The sequence below is a fragment of the Colletotrichum costaricense genome (assembly GCF_030867565.1).
Source record: "Colletotrichum costaricense strain IMI 309622 chromosome Unknown Scaffold_1.1, whole genome shotgun sequence".
Classification (NCBI taxonomy): Eukaryota; Fungi; Ascomycota; class Sordariomycetes; order Glomerellales; family Glomerellaceae; genus Colletotrichum; species Colletotrichum costaricense.
This window is the reverse complement of record NW_026848230.1, coordinates 4537333-4555399: the sequence shown is the minus strand read 5'-3', so window position 1 is coordinate 4555399 and position 18067 is coordinate 4537333. Positions and strand designations below refer to the sequence as shown.

Genomic DNA, 18067 nt, shown 5'->3' with positions numbered 1-18067 from the left:
GGCTCGCTTAGAGGAATCAATTCAAGGAGTGTAGGTTTTTGAAAAGCCTATGAATACAAATTCGAGTCCCCGATGCTTTGCTTTACGGCTATCATGGCGTCCATTTGATAACAATAACGCTTGGTGGGAAAATGAGAGTGTATCTGTAGACGTCCCGCACACGATCCGTCTCCGAAAGGAACACATCAAAAGCATCCTGTAAGACGCTCTATGCGTGTTGGGAAAAGATTCCTAATTTTTGCCAGTCCCGTTCCTAGAAACGAATCGAAGTAAAAACAAAAACGCCGCTTCTTTATGAGATGTGTAGTTTCCTCTCTTGTCCAATTTTTGGTGGTTCGATACGTGATTTCTTGTGTTGGTTATTTTTTCTGGAAAGCAACGATAAGGAGTAAAAGGAAAAGTGGTATCATCAGTTTCGCACGTGAGTTGATTTTCAAGTTGAAGTTCGGTTCCAATATGATATCGCTCTCCTAGACCTGAGCGGTCTCGGTCTTGGGAACGTCCTCCTCCTCGTCCTTGTAAGGAGGAAGGTCAGCGGACTCAGCCATGAGTTCGGACTTCTCCTCGACGGCACCGGCCTCGCGATGCGTGTTTCTGCGGGCACGGCGGCGGCAGTGACGGCGAGCGAAGGGGGCCTGGCGGCGGACGAAGACACGCCAGAGGCAGACGACGAAGGTACCAACCATCATGCCAATGCTGAAATGTCGTATTAGTGGATCCGCGGGAAAGGGGGTCTCGCGACCGGGGGGTACGGGGGAAAATGGAAGACTTACATGCTAACACTGACGCCAGCAACAATGCCGATGAGGATCGGGAGCAGGATGTGGGAAGTGATGTTCTTAGCCAGCTGACCCCAGGTGTGGTGGTGGTGTCTCATCTGGCCGGCGTTGTGAGAGTGGTGTCCGTGACGGTGCTGTCCGCGCATGCTTCCGTGCTTGCGGCCTCCGCACTTCATGCCACGCATGTTTCTCAAGATGGCGGCGCGCCATCTGCAGTAGAAGGTGGTGCAGTCCTCAGCAGGCGGCTCGTGATCCTCCTCTTCCTTGTGGGACGGGACGGAGGTCTCGGTTTGCTCGACATTGCCGATCATGAGGCTTCCGGTAGGGGACTTGATGAGCTTGACCTGAACATTGGGGACGTCGGCGACGAAGCTGTTTCCGACCTCGATGATTTGGAGATCAACCTCGACGAGTTCAAGCTCCTGCTCGTTATCCTTGGCGATGGGGCGGACGCCCAGGCTGTAACCCAGCTGAGGGGTGTTGGGGTCTGCGTTTTGAGGGTGCTTGGTAGCGGCCTCTGCGAAGTCGGGAATCTGAGGAGCACGGAGAGCCTTGTACCACGAGGCAGGCTTAGGGTAGAGCTCAAAGTCGTTGACGAGGAGGTGGTCGACGCCGGTGGTGTCGGTTTCGATGGAGAAGGTGAGCTCGAGGTGGTTGTCGAGGTCCGTCATTGTGTGGTAGCGGCCATCGTGTTGACGCATCGTCAGGGGGCAGCCGGGGCAATCGACCTTGACGCGGTGGCTCGCAAGGCCTACATCTGAGGAAGCCTCCACGAAGGGGAGGGTTTTGACGATTTCGTTGTCGGCTTCGGAGATCTCGGGGACGATGACGAAGGCTTGCGTGGCCGTAATCGCCAGGCCAGCGGCGGCGAGGGATTTCAACAACATCTTGACGAGGTCTGTGTCTTTCAATCTACTTGTCGGCTGTTTTGATGGTCTAAGGGGACGTGTCGATTGGGTCTGTTTGGTGATGGGAGTGTTTTGTTTCGACAGAAAATAGAGTCGAAGTTGGTCGATAGGTACGGTAAGGAGAAGGGAGGTTTAGATTTTGAAGTTGGAGTGGGAGGAGAGGTGCAATGACATGAATGCCGTGTCAATGGGTTGAGGTGGAGTAAAAAGGGACCTGAGCAGCAGCAGGCAGAGTGGTAGCGTGTGTCGGTCACTTCGTAACCACGGTACGCAGGGCAGGTTGCGCTGACGCAGCCCAGTGGTACGGGCCTCTACCCAGTAAAAAGATGGAGATCAGGTGCTGCAAGTGGCGTTAGTCTGCTGGGTGCGTGGGTGCCCACTGCTCGGGGAGAGACTGAGAGAGAGAGACTCACCTCAGAGAGGGGCAATCGGGGACAGCTTGGGACGCGCTAAGGTGACGGACCGGGGACGACACAGGGCAGGACAGGTGACTGGGCTGTCTCAATGGACGGGGGATTCGCGGGCGATTGCGTGTGCGGCCGGGTGGTGAGTGACTTATTCGGAACCTGCGGAGACGAATGGGGACTTTCCTCGGTGCCTGCAAGCTTTCCTACAGTCTTTTATGCCTGAGGCAAACAAGGGTCATGCCGTAGCGCTGCACATCCCTCAGCCCGATTATGTCATTCGTCCCTCTCCTTCCCTCCCAAATCCATTCTCTGTGCCTCTCTCTTTCCTTCCTGTCCAGCCGTAGAAGCCCCGCGAAAGGTCGATCGGTCTGCCTCCTCAGGCACATCTCACCTGGTCTTCACCTTCCACTCGCCATCATCCACTCGCCTTGCTCGCCTGTCCTGTATCTCCACTTTTATTTCTCTCTTCCACTTTCCGCTGCCTCCGTGCCGGACCACTTTCACGCGGCAACGGGCAACTACCAACGGGGGCCAACCTCCCAAGACTTCCAATACACGTATCGAGTCGCATGGCATGAGCGTCGTCCGTGCTGACTATCCAGAAGGATACAGGAACTCTCCCCCCAGCTCCGATGGATCATGTGCTCCTGCTCTTCTGTCTCTTTGAGTTTTCGCCTACCTTATCTTCCTGTGCCTACCTTGACGCATCAATGCTAAGCGCGCTGTTGCTATCCTATCCCTGCACCAAGAACATGGGCTCCCTTCTTCACAATGACAGGCTTCAGCACGAGCGAGGAGTGAGCACTCAGCACCCTAATTACTTGTAGCTGCCTTCATGACGTCTACGGCGTGTGCTCGAGTCCCTTGCCACACTATAGTTTGGTCCTTGACCGAGTAGACGGGCCGAAGACATTGGCAGGCCTTCTAGTTGGGTGAAAGACGTGACTGACTAGGTGCTGCTTTTTAGTCTTGTTAGGTACCAAGATGAGGACTCGCTGAGCGGTGTTATTGATTTTCCATCGTTGCACCGCTAGGTCACTCCTCAGCCAAAGCCCTGCGGCGCGCCTCAGAGCAAGGGGTCTCATCCGGGTCTGAAACCCCGTCGCCGTATCATCGTGATACAGAAAGTCACCAAAGCCCACCCCCAGGTCCCAAAAGACCTAGTTAGCCCCCCCCTTTTTTTTTTCTTCTTCTCCCTTTCTCTCTCTTGCTGTTCGCCTTGTGCAAGTTTACCCCTACGCTGCTAGAATAGAAACAGCTGTTCTCGCTCAGGCTGTGCTGTTCCGAACGGGTGGGTTCCGGGCTCGAAAATGGTTCATGTTGGTCTCAATGGTTCGGTCTGGCCGTTGAATGTGCCCCCAGTCCTCCCCAGATACTCAGCAGTGGCAGATTTTGACTATTGTGGGCTCTTTTGGTTACTAGTGTAGAATACCGAATGCAAATGGTCTCGATCTCGTAAACTGAGAAGTGAGTGCGGCGCCTTCCGCCGCCTATCGGCCTCCGAAAAGTTTCCAGGCCGGCCGCCCCGGGATCGCCGGAAATTGCACATCACGCAATCTCCATTTTCCACTCTCCGGACTCTACCGACTCTCCGCTCCGGTGCGAGTTTGTCGTTTTCCGCCGTCTCCGCCGGTCAACTTCCGCTTTTGGTCCAATCCAAAGGTAGGTAGGTAAGGCAGAAAAGCAATAGAAGGGTCGCTCTCATCTCGGTTTCGCTCATGAACGTAGTGACGATTTGCCTGCTCAATCTGCCTTACCACTTTGATCTCGAGAGGTTCGAGCCGTGTAACTTGTTGCTAGATACGGGCATATATAAGGCTAGGCGCCGTGCTCGCGTATTGCTCATCGGCATGAAATCTTGATGAATCGCGGTCCTCCTGAGAATCTCGCGGATTTTCTGAGGTCTTCACAAACACGGGTGGCAGAAAGCTTCAAGCCTTCCGGTCCGTGACGACTTCCGTACTATTATACTCGAACTCATAGGAAGCCCGACGATGCCCATATCAAAACGTAAGAGCACTGTGACATGGGCTCGAGAGAAGTCTACATACTCCCCGATGAAATCCTTCCAGTCCCTGGATCTATATCAAGGCACGAAGCTGGTAGAGAAGAAGAAGTCTTTCAAATCGGGATTCTTGCCGTATCTCCCATTCAACTAAACCTCACCCTCTCTCCGATTTCGTCATATCAGCATCTGCATCAAGCACTTTTACCTAGCCCACGGCAAGAATGACCATGTATCGGACACAGTAGCTCAACCTGCCATGCAGAAGAAAAACACTTTGGCAATAGTTTGAATATAATGGACCCAAGTGAGCATCACATCGCCCCCCAACTCAAACCTGAGGCTAGCCAATTCCAAAGGAGTTGAAGGGCACCAGAGAAGTGAATGTGCAAAACTCAGCCGAGGAGAGCCATCACAGCGAGAGAGTTACGGGTTGCCCAAGGTGAAGATCTGCTCTCACGGGTTCCAAACGTCGAATTTGTTGACTGCAGGGCCTGCCCGTAAGGCAATGCAGCGTTCTCTCAGCCGAATTTCGAGCCCAACAGGGCTGGTGAAGAATTCAAATTTAATATCATTGCGAGTCACATGTCATGAGAGCCATGATATCACGCTCACGGCAAGTCTACATGTGCTATTTGGCACTTGCTCACCCCGAGCCTGGGAGACAACCTCTCTCAGAAGATATAGAGTACTGTATGTTTAGCCGCCATGGTTGGCAAAGCCCCTTGAGGCATAAGATGCTCTGCTCTCGATTGGATGTATACATTTCCATAAAGATATCTATCAAGATGTCTGAATGTCAAGGCTGATGACAGACGTGGAACAAAGTGGTATTATTCACCATCTTGTTTGTCCCAGTCGAGCTCGTCACCTTTCCTGACGTGCAAGATTACGTTTGAGGAAACGCCTTGAGATTTGGCGACGAGCCTTTGAAAAAGCTTCGTCAGTATCTCACGATGACCGGCGACAGCTTGTGTGGTAACTGCGCAAATGATAGGAAACCTTCTAGATATCCATTACCCAATATCCACCCGGACTCCTTCTGGGCTTGCGTTCGTCTGTCATCTTGGGAAAGTATCACAGCTGGGAAAGAGCAAGGTTCTCAAGGTCGTGGGCAAAACATTGCCTTTCCATGCACGTCATGAAGCAGTTGGAAGCGACGAGAACGGGCGAGGACATCGTCTTATATATGACTTGAGGTGAGGTAAATCACCGGACCTAGTTGATGAGAGAACACCCGTCACAACGGGCCCAGATTCGAGGTATCTTTCAAGATCATGAGCATTGCCACGGCCGGATCATGGAGTGAAGGTACAAACAGTTGCCATTCAAGGCTGCAAACGCTCTTTCAGACAAGTGCGCCAGGTGTCTCTGTGAATTGAGGATATGTAGCGGGATAGGCTAGCTATGCGCAAAGGGCAATATTAGAGCTGGATAATTAAATCCCAAGATTCGGCCGTGAGTGAGCCTCAACGATGTCATGTTCCGTTCTTTCTTAGTCAGTAGGTACATCAGCGAGAGCCTTGTCTTCGTCTTCCTGACGTCACGCTGCGACACTTCAGCAGCAGTGTTCAATACAAACCGTATCCCAACTTTCGATATCTTTCTATCGTCATCGCTAACCACCGTCTGTGGACAACCATCCAACGTAAACGGTGATCGCAATTACCTTAATCCGTAGCTATCAGCGGTCCTCAACTACGAGGGAATCATCTCTCATCATACGATTGGGGATGATCACCTTGACAGACCCACGCCAGAGAGACTAGCTTGCATAGCGACAAAATTTCCGTGTAATATTACTTTTGAGTTTCGCACGCGCCAAGAAGTCGCCATGTATCAGCTGTCAGAAACCTTGATAAATGATGCCAATTGCTGTTCCTCTTAAGCAAAGATTAATGAAGGGAGAAGAACAAAGTCAGTCTCTAGATGTCTTGACGACGGTCTGTTTGTGCTAAACGCAGTTGGAGATCCAGGACCCGTTTGGGCATGCACAACATTTAGTGCGTATCACGGGCAAGGGGATCGAGAATGCGACTCAAGCTCAGAGATTGAGTTTTCTAGAAGATTATAGTCAAGCACGCAAGCTAGTTAGCCTGACGATTCGACATGATCGACACTTCGTTGGAATGCTCGCCGAGGCTGGAGATGAGATTCGGGGACCGGCATGTGGATGCCACCAATTCGGAATCCGGAAGAGATGTACATCACTCATACCTGTTAGTGTGACATTTGAAGCCCCTTTAATAACCTGTACAGCAGCAAACAAAACCAATTTGCCAGGCTTCGCTGGCGAGGCGAGGAATGGGAAAGCCTGTCATTGCGGTTTATTGCAAGCCAATGGCCATTGTTCAAAGGGAGCAAATGTTGTTGGGATCTGTGTGTTGCGTTGCGAATAGATAATGTGCTACCCACTGTGATATCGAGATGAAGATCCCGAGCCTTGTAAAGGCATCTCCACACCGGAGGCTAGTCGGCGCCGTGGGGCCGGACGGTTTGACTTTGACAGTTGGGCACGGGAGCTAGCGAGCTGCCAATTAGAGGCTCCCTCAGAATTGAAGGGTTGTTGAATTCAAAGTCAAACTCCATCATCGCACTGGCGCTTATATGGTTTGCCCTCGGAAGAACGCAAATCGCTTCTGGCGGCTTTTGTCGGAGATGACGTGCCGGTCAGATAGGGACGACCGAAAATGAGGTCAAGATTGGAGAACGTATCGCCCGTAATGCAGGCCGAAAATCTTTCTTCGCCGTGGGAAATAATGGCCTACCTGCGTGACTGGCGGCGCATTGTTTCGTTTCGTCCCAAAGTTCCACGTGCGGATGAGGAGTCGAGGACGGCTACTCAAATTCTGCGGAGATACGGGCAGTGGAAGCAGTCATTGAGTTTTTCTCTTCTGCTGATGTGAAGCAGAACGTATCTAGAAATGGCTGCCTCGGTAGCAGATGGGAGGAGGCATAGACCCTGAGCTCAAGCCGCGCGGGAGGTAGGCGTATGGACAATGCCGTCGTGTGCCTGAAGTTTCTCTCATGCGGCCTTGCCGTCGCACACTTCCGTGTTCAGCGTGCCTGAATCCTATGCCGAAGCGCTCGTCTGGAGTCAAAGAGGCAACAGTGCTTTGCCGATACCCTCAGCGCATGCTCGCAAGAGACCCATAGGTGTTGACAAACCGACAAGATTGAGCCGAATGCACCAAAGATAGGCGTGCCAATGACTGCCCTTCTCTTGCAAGCGGCGTCGTTCCTTGTCAGAGGATCGAAAAGGGTCTATGACTCTAGGGCATGCAATAGGGCATTCTCTTGCTGGTATCTGTATCCATACTTCGTACTGACCTGGGCCAATTGAGGCCATTGTGAGGGATAAAGAGATCTGACCCTGAGCCCTGTTCCATGTCCGCAGCGTGGATGCGACAGCTGAAACGCGTCTAGAACTCGACGTTGGACCTGCAGTCTGCACTGCTGTAGCCTGTAAAAGGAAAAAAATGCATCTGCGGGCGGGGGGAACCAACTCGGAAGGAGACGCCGCGCCGCGTGCCAACCTGGCGTGGTTCTCTGTGCCTTTCTTGTCGCTGCACCACTGGTTGGACGAGTCGATCCGGGACTCAGGGTTATCTCGATGTGTGCCGTGGGATTTGCGACAGGAGGCGACCGATGTGTTTGTTCAACCCCTTGGTCTGCAGTTCTGCGCATGCAGTGGCAGCGGTCCGATGGCCATCAGGTAGGCCAAGACCAAGCAGGTCGCAGAATGGCGTTTTCGGTACAGAGATGCCGGGGCAAAAATCAGCACGCGGTCGACAGTTCGCGTAGAGGGTGCTCCTGCAGGCGGAATAATTGCAGGAACTCTGAAGCTGCACACCGCAGGCAGACCCCCGCTCAGTTGCCTTTAAGGTAATGCTGATCAGCGTTCTCGTGCCGGGAACCTGGGGTCCCAAGGTGCAGGGCGACAGCACAGGGCAAAGGTAATTGAATATCCATTCTTCCGCTGGTTGCGCGGGCGTATCAATGGCAAGCGTTTTTGTGTCGTGGTCCTTTTCAAAAGACACTTAGGTCACAGGGTTGGAACGTGAGTCGTTATTCTGATAATCGGCAGCACAGGAATGGTATTCTGGTTACGCAAGTCGAGAATCATTTCAACGGAGAGTCGCCGATAGGCCCATCCTTCAAGGACCGCAGTCAGGCCATATGCCATGTTCGGAGTATTTTCCTCTCATTTTGTTCTGTGACAGACATCAGCTTAAGGAACGTGACGTTTCAATTCGTCCCGTCTCCCTGAATGGGGTGGCGGTAGTAGGTAGTTGGAGGCGGTGGTCGCCCGCGTTGATGAAGCTGGCGTTGAGATGGTCCCTTGAATGCTGTTGAAGACGAGCCGGACGAAGGTAGGCATTGGCAGAATATCTAGACACGGAGCGCGATAATTCGACAATGGCAACTTGAAAGTGGAAGCGGTGGGTGTCTGTAGCGTACGTTTTGGGAATAGTTCCCCGGAGTTGAGCATCAAGGAGCCAGCAACCGAGGTGCAAGTGGCTTGTTCCGGTTGCAGGTCGGTTCGACTTTGCTTTTTTGGAAGAATGCACACCAACGGCAACTCTGACAGGTGCAGAAAAAACGACGAACGAGACCCAACATGCCGCAGTTTGCAGGAACACTGGAGGAAGAGGTTGAGTTGGGGGCTGCGCCGTGACGGATGGTTCGAACGATATTGTTGCGATGCCGAGTCGGGCGATAAACTTGTCCAATCGGTCATTGTGTTCGACGAAAAAGTCTTTCCCAAGGCACTGGAACTTTGTACAAAAACTTACAATAGCCATAGAAGACCACTTGAGGTTTTCTAGATCCTGGCGACTGAGGGACTGAGGAGGTACGAATTGGCTGGGTTGAGGTTTCCCCCAGATCGGGCCATCTGGACCGCTCTTGCAGGGATTGAAAGGGTCTTGAGGTGCGTGCCTGCGCTAGTGTTTCTGGTTAAGCCTGATACGCTCATCATTGGCCCACACTAGACCAGATTGACCCACATGTAAACCACAGAGAGCAGGGGTTGGCCGGAGAGTGACCCCTCCAGCCGGGGCAGACCAGGGAAGGCACGCAGCAAAGCCAGCAGAGAGGGGAGGAGAAGGAAAGAGTCGAAGCAGGAGCGTTGGACTAACACCTGCCTTGCCTGCGTTTGAGACGGCAAAGTGTGAAGCGAGCAACTTGCAAGAACGGCCCGGTGCAAGTCAAGACTTCGCCAATAGTCCTTCCTCCTCCTTTCTCTCAGTCTCTCTCCCCTGCCACCCCTGTCATCTGCAGCCAGGATGGCAGCGGCGACCAGGAAGGACCAGGAACGGTCGTGTTAGCGTCAGCCACAGCTCCCAAGATGAGCCGTGCCTCGTTGAATCCTTTACCCATCTGCCACTTTGGGATCTCGTTGTCCCCAAAAATGAACCCAGTCTGGAGCCAGGGGCAGCCCTTGAAGACATGCCATCAACCTTTGCAGCGACGGGCGACTTGGCTTTACAGCCTTTGCTTGACTATCGACGCCTCACTCGTGTCCTTTCCTGCTTAACTTACCTTACTTACCACACTCATATTAGCACTTCCGACCAAGGCACGTGCAAAGCAAAAGGTAATTGACACAAGCCGCAAGGGGGAACGATAGCACCGGACGTTGGTACTGACTGAGACGAGACCTTTTCAACGGCCTCTTGACTCTCGACCAACTTGGGCAAAGCTGGGCATGTTGGCGTCACTCTACAACGGCCACACCCCCACCCGTCATTTCCCTGCACAATACTCCGTTTTTTGCCTCCATCCTTCAGATATCTTTGGATACTTCGTTTGCGCAATCCCGTCCCAGTGCCCCACGTGTGTGCTTGTGCTTGCTGCACCTGCAAGGTACGTGACCATGTTACGGTGAGATATCCATTTCAAGGTACTTTACATGCTTACTGCGCTTCTTTACATAGCATACTCGTACCGATAAAGACGGATAGCAACACCACTACGCTCGCTTTCGGCGCATTATCCGGACTTGACCTGGACCTGCAGAGGGGAAGAGGCAGAAAAAAAAGAGGACGAAATTTGCAGTGAAGGTATGTACGCAGTACGAGCAGCAACAGCAAGGGGGGAAGGGGTCATAGGCTCGCAAAACACCGACTATCACCCCTGGTCTTTCGCTCTCTCTCTCTCTCACTCCAAAAGTCAAGTTCCGTGCCGGTGGATGGTGGAGTCTTTTCTCTTGCACCGATTCTGCTGAATGGGCTGTCTCTCAGGCCAGACCATCCCCAGTCCACGTCCCAAAATCCCACCCCCGTCCGTCTCTAGACTCTAGATTGGGATTCAGACCCAGCCCAGCCCGGCCCTCTTCTGGCAGTCTGCTTCCACTCGTTTTTGATCTCTGGGGATCCCTCCTCACTTCCTCTCTAATCCCTCCTGTCCCGTCTCGACCGACTCCTCTCTCTCTCTTTTCTTCTTGACTTCCACCTCGGGACCACCTCCATCAACCTTTCCGTGTGGTCGTGACCTGTTGCCGCAGACCAGTCGAGTCAACCCCACCGATACTGGTTCTTGTAAGTCGTCGCTTGTAGCTGTCACATACGGATTGTCCAGCCAGGCACGCGGCCCGTCCGTTCTACTGTCCCTCGACAGATCAGATCCCGTCACGATACGTACATCTGTGTGTCCGCCGACCAACCAATTCAATACACACAGACACAGACCCAGTTCACACACACCACTCACTCATACACACACGCACACGCACACTGCGTACGCACACCTTTCACTTCTCGACCTTCTTTTCTTCTTCCAATCTCGTCGACTTGATCGGCCGCCATTGGTCTCTTCTTCCTTTTTTGCCGCCGCCAACCGGACATAAGTTTTTGTCTTGAAGACTAACTGCCGCAACCCGTCCGAGAACCTCAACAAGGCCTGCGTCATTAACCTCTCTGACCCTCATTGCTCTCTCGCGACTCTCCGTCTTTCTCTCACCGGACCGTCGCCACGGGATTCCTCACTCCGCCTTGGAGCAAACACATATCATCGACGCTCCGTTACCCCACGCGACCTCGCCTGTCAGTTCGCACATCATATCACCATTGAATCCACCACGGACCTGCTTCTTCGCCTGATTGTCTCTTGATCTCCAAATCTTCAGACGTCAGTCACTAGGTCCCCCCCGGAGACAACCTGCCTCCCCGACGCCGGACACACCCTGTCCGTTCCGCCCGTCTGAAACACTCTCAGTCCTTTCTACAGCACCGCAAGACCCATCGTGTGTCGTGCACTCACCCGCGCTCGTCTCACCCACTCGATTTCTCTTCACCCATCCGCCGTCAGAGTTGCACTCTGCTGCTGCTGTTGCGCCGACGACTGCGTTGGCCCGTCTGTTTGTCGAAGCATTTGCTGCTAAGACGCGCTCTTGCCATTGCTCCGACGTCGATGCCATCACCTTGTAGTCATTCTCATCACCGCAGTCGCTCACTTACTCAATCACTCAACCAACAAACCCGTCTGCTATCCAAGGCCGTCACAACTGCATCCCATCTCTCTTCATCTCTCTATCAAAAGCAATCACAAATCTTGCCTGCTGGGCGAATCACGTCCGACAAAGGCCAAGTCTCGAAACACCAAATGTACGTGATCCTCTTTGGGACTCCCCCTACCCGTGGCCCGGCTGTTCAGGTGTTCCTTGCTTGGAGAGGGTGCGGCCGACTTGAGGCAACCCTCCCGAACCACCGGGAATCCTCTGTACCTGTTACTGGGGGGCCAGTTTGCCTTGAGTGGCCGTGCTGCTTCTACTCTCTCTCTCTCTCTTCCGCTTCGCCTCTCTTCCTTCCAAATCCCCTCACACTTATCCGGTGCTGACCTGGACTTTTGTACCATAGATTGTCCAACGCGTCTTTTCATTCCCTGCCATCCTAATTAATCCATTTAGCAATCTGCTATCCTGCTACCTCAGTGTACGCACTTCATTCCTTCGCCGCCTTTTCGTTCCGTTCTTTTCCTTGGCCAACTCGCCACCCTACTGCACTTCAGCGTCGCTCTAGACTTCGATTCTTCCTAATAGGCCTGGGTCCTGTTTTTCAACCTCACACAGTTACACCGCCTCGCATAAGAGCTGAGCGGCCATTCATTTGATCTAACTCTCAGCCGCTCTTTTCTATCCGCGAATCTGCGTCGTCTGCTGCAAGTCGCATTGCCACCGCGAGCCTATACGAGCGTCCCCTCGGACAATTTCAGCTACGCCACCGCATCACTTAACCATTGGCGACCCGCAGGAACCACGGTTATAGAAGCTGCACCTGGGTGATACCGCAGAGCGAATGGTCTAATTGTCGTGCCTGGACGTACAGGCATCTTGGAAAGGAAAAAAACAAACAGGAAGTCAGGAGGAAAACGAAACTCTGATGTCGCTGGATCGAATTCACGAGTACTAAATGAGTCAACCCCAATATGGAAGAGATATGGATCGACCGCCAGTTGCAGGATCCGTCAAGCGGGCGAGAGAGCGGGCTCAAGCCGGATTCCCGAGGGAACAGTATTCTCCGCCGAGCGCCACGAGGTTCCCGATAATGGAAGAAGATCCAGACAGCCCCACGGATGTCTCAGACCGGCGTCAAATCGTCGAGCCGACACAATCACGGATACCGAGACTTCAACTACCGAATGGCTTGCAAAATAAAGATGGCAGCCCCGGGCTTGCCATCTCCCGACCGACACAAATTCCACAGTGGCCGTTGCCAGGACCGATTCCGTCGCCCGTGAACAACTCCGATGCAGAACCCTATCGACCTCCTCCGGGCCGTGGACCACCGCCGCAACGACCTCCGCGCCCAAGTAGAGTACCCTCAATATTGGACAGTTCCCGGGTCCAGGATCACACTCCCGTTTTTCAATATACCCCACAAAGCGGACGAGAATCAACGCTGAGCCAAGATGTCTCATCCGCACCGCTTACCCCGTCATCAAGACACACGCAATCATCACTTTCTTCAGTCGGATCGATTCCAGACTTCCCTTTGCCATCGACTCTGCCACCCGTCGCCGTGCCACAACCTGCAGTACCACCGAGACGGAGCGTAACTTTGGGTCCTCCGCCGTCCTCCCGTCGAGGCGACTCATCGTTCTATTCGAATGCTTCGTTCGTCTCGCCGATTCCCGAAGAGAGTCCTCGGTCGAGGTCCCACACCTCTTTCGCTTCCAGCGCTGCTATGCCCGAGAGCTGGGGCAGTCAATCCCCAGGTTTCAGCCCAGGGTATCCAGACGACTTCTACGAGGACGACGCGTATTCAACCGAGGACGAAAACAGTCAAATGAGCCGCGGTACAGGACCGCCATATGGTGATGCAGGAGACGAGAGCAAACTTGTTCGGAGTGCTAGCTTGGGCAAGATGTCGAAGCCTTCAATCGTGATGAACCGAGCCCCAAGCAACGGAGACCCGATGCCGCAGGATGTACTCAATGAACAAGAGTCGCCGCGGCGGTCGCCAGTCCCTCCTTTCCAGCTTCCCGTCAGTCCTTTTGACGCTGGTACAGCTTACTATGAGGCTTCCAGCTCCTCAGGAACGGCCCCTACCACAGCAGCCACCGCCACGACCCCATCCATCTCGGCCAACGCTATGCTAGGCGCTTTTGCCGCTGCCAGTGCGACGGATCCAGCAGAATTGAGGAAGGTTACGCCGTCCCCCCGACCGTACAACCGCCTTTCGGCCATTCGACGACCACCCAAACTCGGACTTGACATGGACTCAGTCAGGCAAATGGAATCCAGGGGTAGCATGACGAGTTTACCGGATCTTATCAAACGAGCAACCCGCCTGGCTGCTTTGATCGATCGGGGACGCAGACCTGCCAGTAGATTCGAGATGGATGACGGTACGTGGCCGGACGAGAAGGCATTTGGGCGAGAGGGGGAGCAGCAGATGTCTGGCGTGTCTTGTAAGTCAACTTTTCAATTTTTACCGCGGTAGTATTGGCTAACTGTTTCTTCAGCTGGCGACAAGCACCAGTCGGGCCTGTCTGACATGCTCGCTGCATTCCCGCCACCTGCGGCCACGACACCAAACCCCCCCAACCGTGGAAGCTGGTTCAGACGAGCCTCACAAGCCTCGTGGCCACTGGCACCGGGCAGTAGGGGCAGCACGCCTCAGCCTGTGACTAGAGCGATGGCGGCAAGAGGATCTCCGCTGGCCAGGCTCGAATCCAACGACGGCGAGTCTTCGACTAAGCGCCGTAGAAAGTGTTGCGGGCTGCCACTATGGGCCTTTATTCTCATCGTCTTTCTCATTTTGGGAATCATTGCCGCCGCAATCATCGTCCCCCTCGAATTCTTCGTATTCCGCAAAAATAGATCTGCTACTCCTCCAGCAGCGGAGCCGGCCCTGACCCAGTGCCAGAACCAGCTCAAGTGCGAGAACGGCGGAACAAACGTCGTATCACAAAACGTTTGTTCCTGCATCTGTATCAACGGGTTCACTGGGCAGACCTGCACCGTGGCCGGAGCAACAGGCTGCACCACCACCAACCTCTCGGGGAACTCTACCTCGACTAATTTTAGTAATGTCACTCTCGGCCAGGCGGTTCCACGACTACTGCAACAATCACAGACGAACTTTACGGTTCCTCTGGACGGTACCGATATTCTTGCGAAGTTCAACACGGAAAGCCTATCATGCATTGCGCAGAACTCGCTCGTGACATTCGACGGACGTTCCACTCGCACTGGAACTGTCATTTCAGACACGGATCTCAACGCCAAGGGCGCAATTCCTGTTCAGGTCATCACTATCCTCCCAGGGCAAGCGGCAACTATCACGATTGACATCAACGCACCGGGAGGTGTGATCCTACCCTCGCCAGATATTGTTGGTGGATTCACAACACTCACAGGGCCGTTCCGTGTCACAACCATTCACGCTTCCAGCTCCACCATGTGGGCTACTATTCCAATGGTGCCCTCGCCAACACCAACACCTGAGACGACTTCCTCTGTAGCCCTGCCGGCAACTACGATCCCGCCTACGACGATACCAACGACAACCACGTCAGAGACCCCTCTGGTCCCCTCAGTACCAGTGTCGTCTGCGCCAGCACCTAGCCCGACCTTCACGGTCACCGAGGAGACATTGGACTTTGCCCGTGTCTCGATTCTTCTCATTCTCGAGAGGCAAACCTTGATGGCGGCGACAACGGCACAGACAGTTTTGCAGCGTTTCTTCACGACTGCGGACCAGGGCACTCGGCAGCAAAGTGGCGGCGTTACGCCCGCCCAGGCACTGAACGTGACACTTGGCGGAGGCAACTCAGTGGACCTTGTCAATTTCCTCATCACCATCCCGGGAGGCATTCAGGTTGGCCGCAAGAGCAGCTGAGAGGCGAACACAAAAAACGATGGCCGACCGCACGATGGTCGTGGCGGCGTGCCGAGGCGTGCGTGGAAAAAAAATGTACATAGATATGACGCTTAATGAGGTGACTCGGCGCTCCTTCTTTTTGGTTAGGAGCTCTGGGCGGTACGAGAGATGTGTAGGCACGCCGGCCGACCATGTTGTATAAAAAGATTCTGGTGCGTTTTTCTTATTTTCTACGAGCGGAGGACATTTTTGGCAACGCATAGCATCTCGTCGTGTACGAGTAAGTAAAGCGAAGGCGTTGGAACTGAGAGGAGGAAGTCGAAGGAGCTATGCAGATACCACTGATATCAAATCAAGACATAATCACCTGTACACACATGACTGTATTGGTTAATGGGGTGAAGTGAAAACATGAAGTTGGGAAACCAAAGGGATGTGATCGTTCCAGCTAGCTTTCACGGTGTCAAATGACGTAAAGGTATGTAGTATATATGAGGGACAGAGTGTGTGGGCTGGCTGCTTGTCACGATATTGGCAGTAGGGTTTTGATAGGATGGAAATCCTTATGGGATGTCCTGGGCTCGTGGCAGATTGTCGGGATCGCCGCGGAGGGTTTAATCTCAGCGAACCAAGGATTTGAATCGGCGGGCCTTTGTGCCGTAAGCCGGCGCGGATTGTCTAGATGAACATCATTCAAGTTGACCGAGGTTTTTTCTTTTCTTTTCTTTTTTTTGCAACGTGACTTTGTGCCCGCAGTCTCGGGCTGGTACCACGAGGGTCAATGGATGGTTCAATACCCGGGCTTCAAGACAGAAGTCGCGCAAAGAGGTGAGTACAGGCAGCGGGTCCCACATTTGAAGCTTTCGAAGGCAACGTGGTGGTTTTCTTCTTCTTCTTTCGAACAGCGCGCCGTTTTCCCTCTCAGGTTAATTGATTGAGATGTTTGAGGAAGAGACTTGACGGAAGGCGTGGCATGGGCTTTTTGTTTTTCCCCCCTGCTCTACTTCTTGTGTTTCTTAGATTACGGATACAGAATTAAAATAAGAACATGTACGACTAGCGGAAGCAACTGAAATTTTGCTAGAATGCTGTCGTGCTATGTTGAACAAAAAAGTAAACAACGTTTTATGCGACCTCTTGAGAGAAATCGAGGCTGAGCTGAGCCTTGACGACCGAAAGACACGGCTTTCCCAAGGGTTGTGCCAAGTCGCCGGAAGTTGAGATGGGCGGGAGCTTGGCGCTAGGACTGATTGTAAGTTCTTTCCGAGAAGTTTGCTATTTGCCTCTGGTTAGTTAGTTGCAGGTGGGCATGCGCAAGAATTTGGTGTTTCTTGGCAAGCAGAGTTTGATATCTTTCGCGGTGGCCTGAGCGTTTCGACGTCTTTCTTTCTCGCCTTGTCTGTCGAACCTTTAAACCATCTTCGAGAATAGTGTATCTGTTACAGCGCGGACAGCCGGCCTGATTTTGTGTGTACGGATACTCCTCCCCGCTTGAATTCCTCAGTCTCGACCCTCGCCCACATTGTGGCCCTGGACTTATCGTCTGCCGGGGACCACAACAGGGTCGAGAATGGCGAAATTTGAAGTGCCCAGCCCGGTTATCTCAGGGCAAGGAAACATGGCCCCCGTCGCCGGCGGTAGTGGTTTTGGTAGCGCGGGGGAGAGAGCCCCAGGAAACTTCCATGAATCTTTGATTTGGTGAATCCGTGTTCAAGGGCATGTCTCTGCTACAAGTGCCGACCTTCTGATATTCAGTTCTTAGTGGACAGAAGTCTCTCTCAGACTCACGCACACTCTGTGCCACTGTGGCTCTGCGCGCTCTCTCTCTCTCTTTCTTACTTTCCAAATTCCCAGGCACTAACAGATCCTCCTCTTCCCCCTTCTCCACCAAAACACCCCTGCGATTTCTCAACCCCCTTTCCAGGCGCAGGCGTGCCAGAGCAAGGGTTCCTGCATCGGTGCCAATCCTTCCCTTCCCAAGTTTCCCCCCCGGTGGCCCACCCCTCCCCTCCTCCATCTCCTCCACCCGCGTGCCCTGCGGCGGTGCTTGCCAACGATGCCCGTTCGCTTGAGGGTTCAGAGTGGGTTTTCTCGCAGTGGATGAGGGAAATCTGTTCGAGGGTGATTGCGGGCTGTTTGTTCGGCGTTCCACAGAGGAGGGGAGGAGGGAGAGAGTGACGAAATGTGGGAATAAGGACTGGAACATTTCTCAAGGCTCATAGTCCAAAACTCCGGACTGAACTGTCAGCCAGAAAAGTGTTCGTCGGGTGGTCTTGAAACCCATCATCCGTTCTGGACCGCCCCGAACCCCTGAACTTGGTCTGTCAGATTTGCAGGAGAACGAACGGTGAACACTCAGAGAGACATGCCAGACACAGCCACACAGCCTCCCTCGTGCTTGGAGCAGACGACAGCATCCATGATCTATCAGAGTGACAGAGGAGGCTGCAAGAACGCGACTACGGGTCATCGTGTCGCAGTTCGGCGCGCGTTACCATGTCGGCTCACTTGCATCACATAGCACGCATCCAACGGGAAATAAGGTAGATTCGCCCGTCCCTCCCATCCTGCCATGCCCACCATCCACCTCGTGGCTCTTCACCCCTTGCTAAGAAGGGCCAGCTAAGCCCGCCCATTGAGG

The 18067-nt window shown here is 53.5% G+C and overlaps 3 protein-coding genes across 3 annotated transcripts; 1 reads left to right on the top strand and 2 right to left on the bottom strand.

Annotated features, from left to right (window-relative positions):
* Nucleotides 1-470: 470 nt before the first annotated feature.
* CCOS01_01539 (uncharacterized protein) lies at nt 471-1666 on the bottom strand (the record flags this gene model as incomplete). Its single annotated transcript, XM_060449733.1, has 2 exons — nt 471-696; nt 774-1666. The coding sequence occupies 2 exons, from the start codon at nt 1664-1666 to the stop codon at nt 471-473; spliced, it is 1119 nt and encodes a 372-aa protein (XP_060321171.1).
* Nucleotides 1667-7969: 6303 nt separating this feature from the next.
* CCOS01_01538 (uncharacterized protein) lies at nt 7970-8071 on the bottom strand (the record flags this gene model as incomplete). The annotated part of the gene is made up of 1 exon (XM_060449732.1): nt 7970-8071. The coding sequence occupies one exon, from the start codon at nt 8069-8071 to the stop codon at nt 7970-7972; it is 102 nt and encodes a 33-aa protein (XP_060321170.1).
* A 4466-nt stretch (nt 8072-12537) lies between these two features.
* CCOS01_01537 (uncharacterized protein) lies at nt 12538-15444 on the top strand (the record flags this gene model as incomplete). The annotated part of the gene is made up of 2 exons (XM_060449731.1): nt 12538-14011; nt 14066-15444. The coding sequence occupies 2 exons, from the start codon at nt 12538-12540 to the stop codon at nt 15442-15444; spliced, it is 2853 nt and encodes a 950-aa protein (XP_060321169.1).
* Between the last annotated feature and the right edge of the window lie 2623 nt (nt 15445-18067).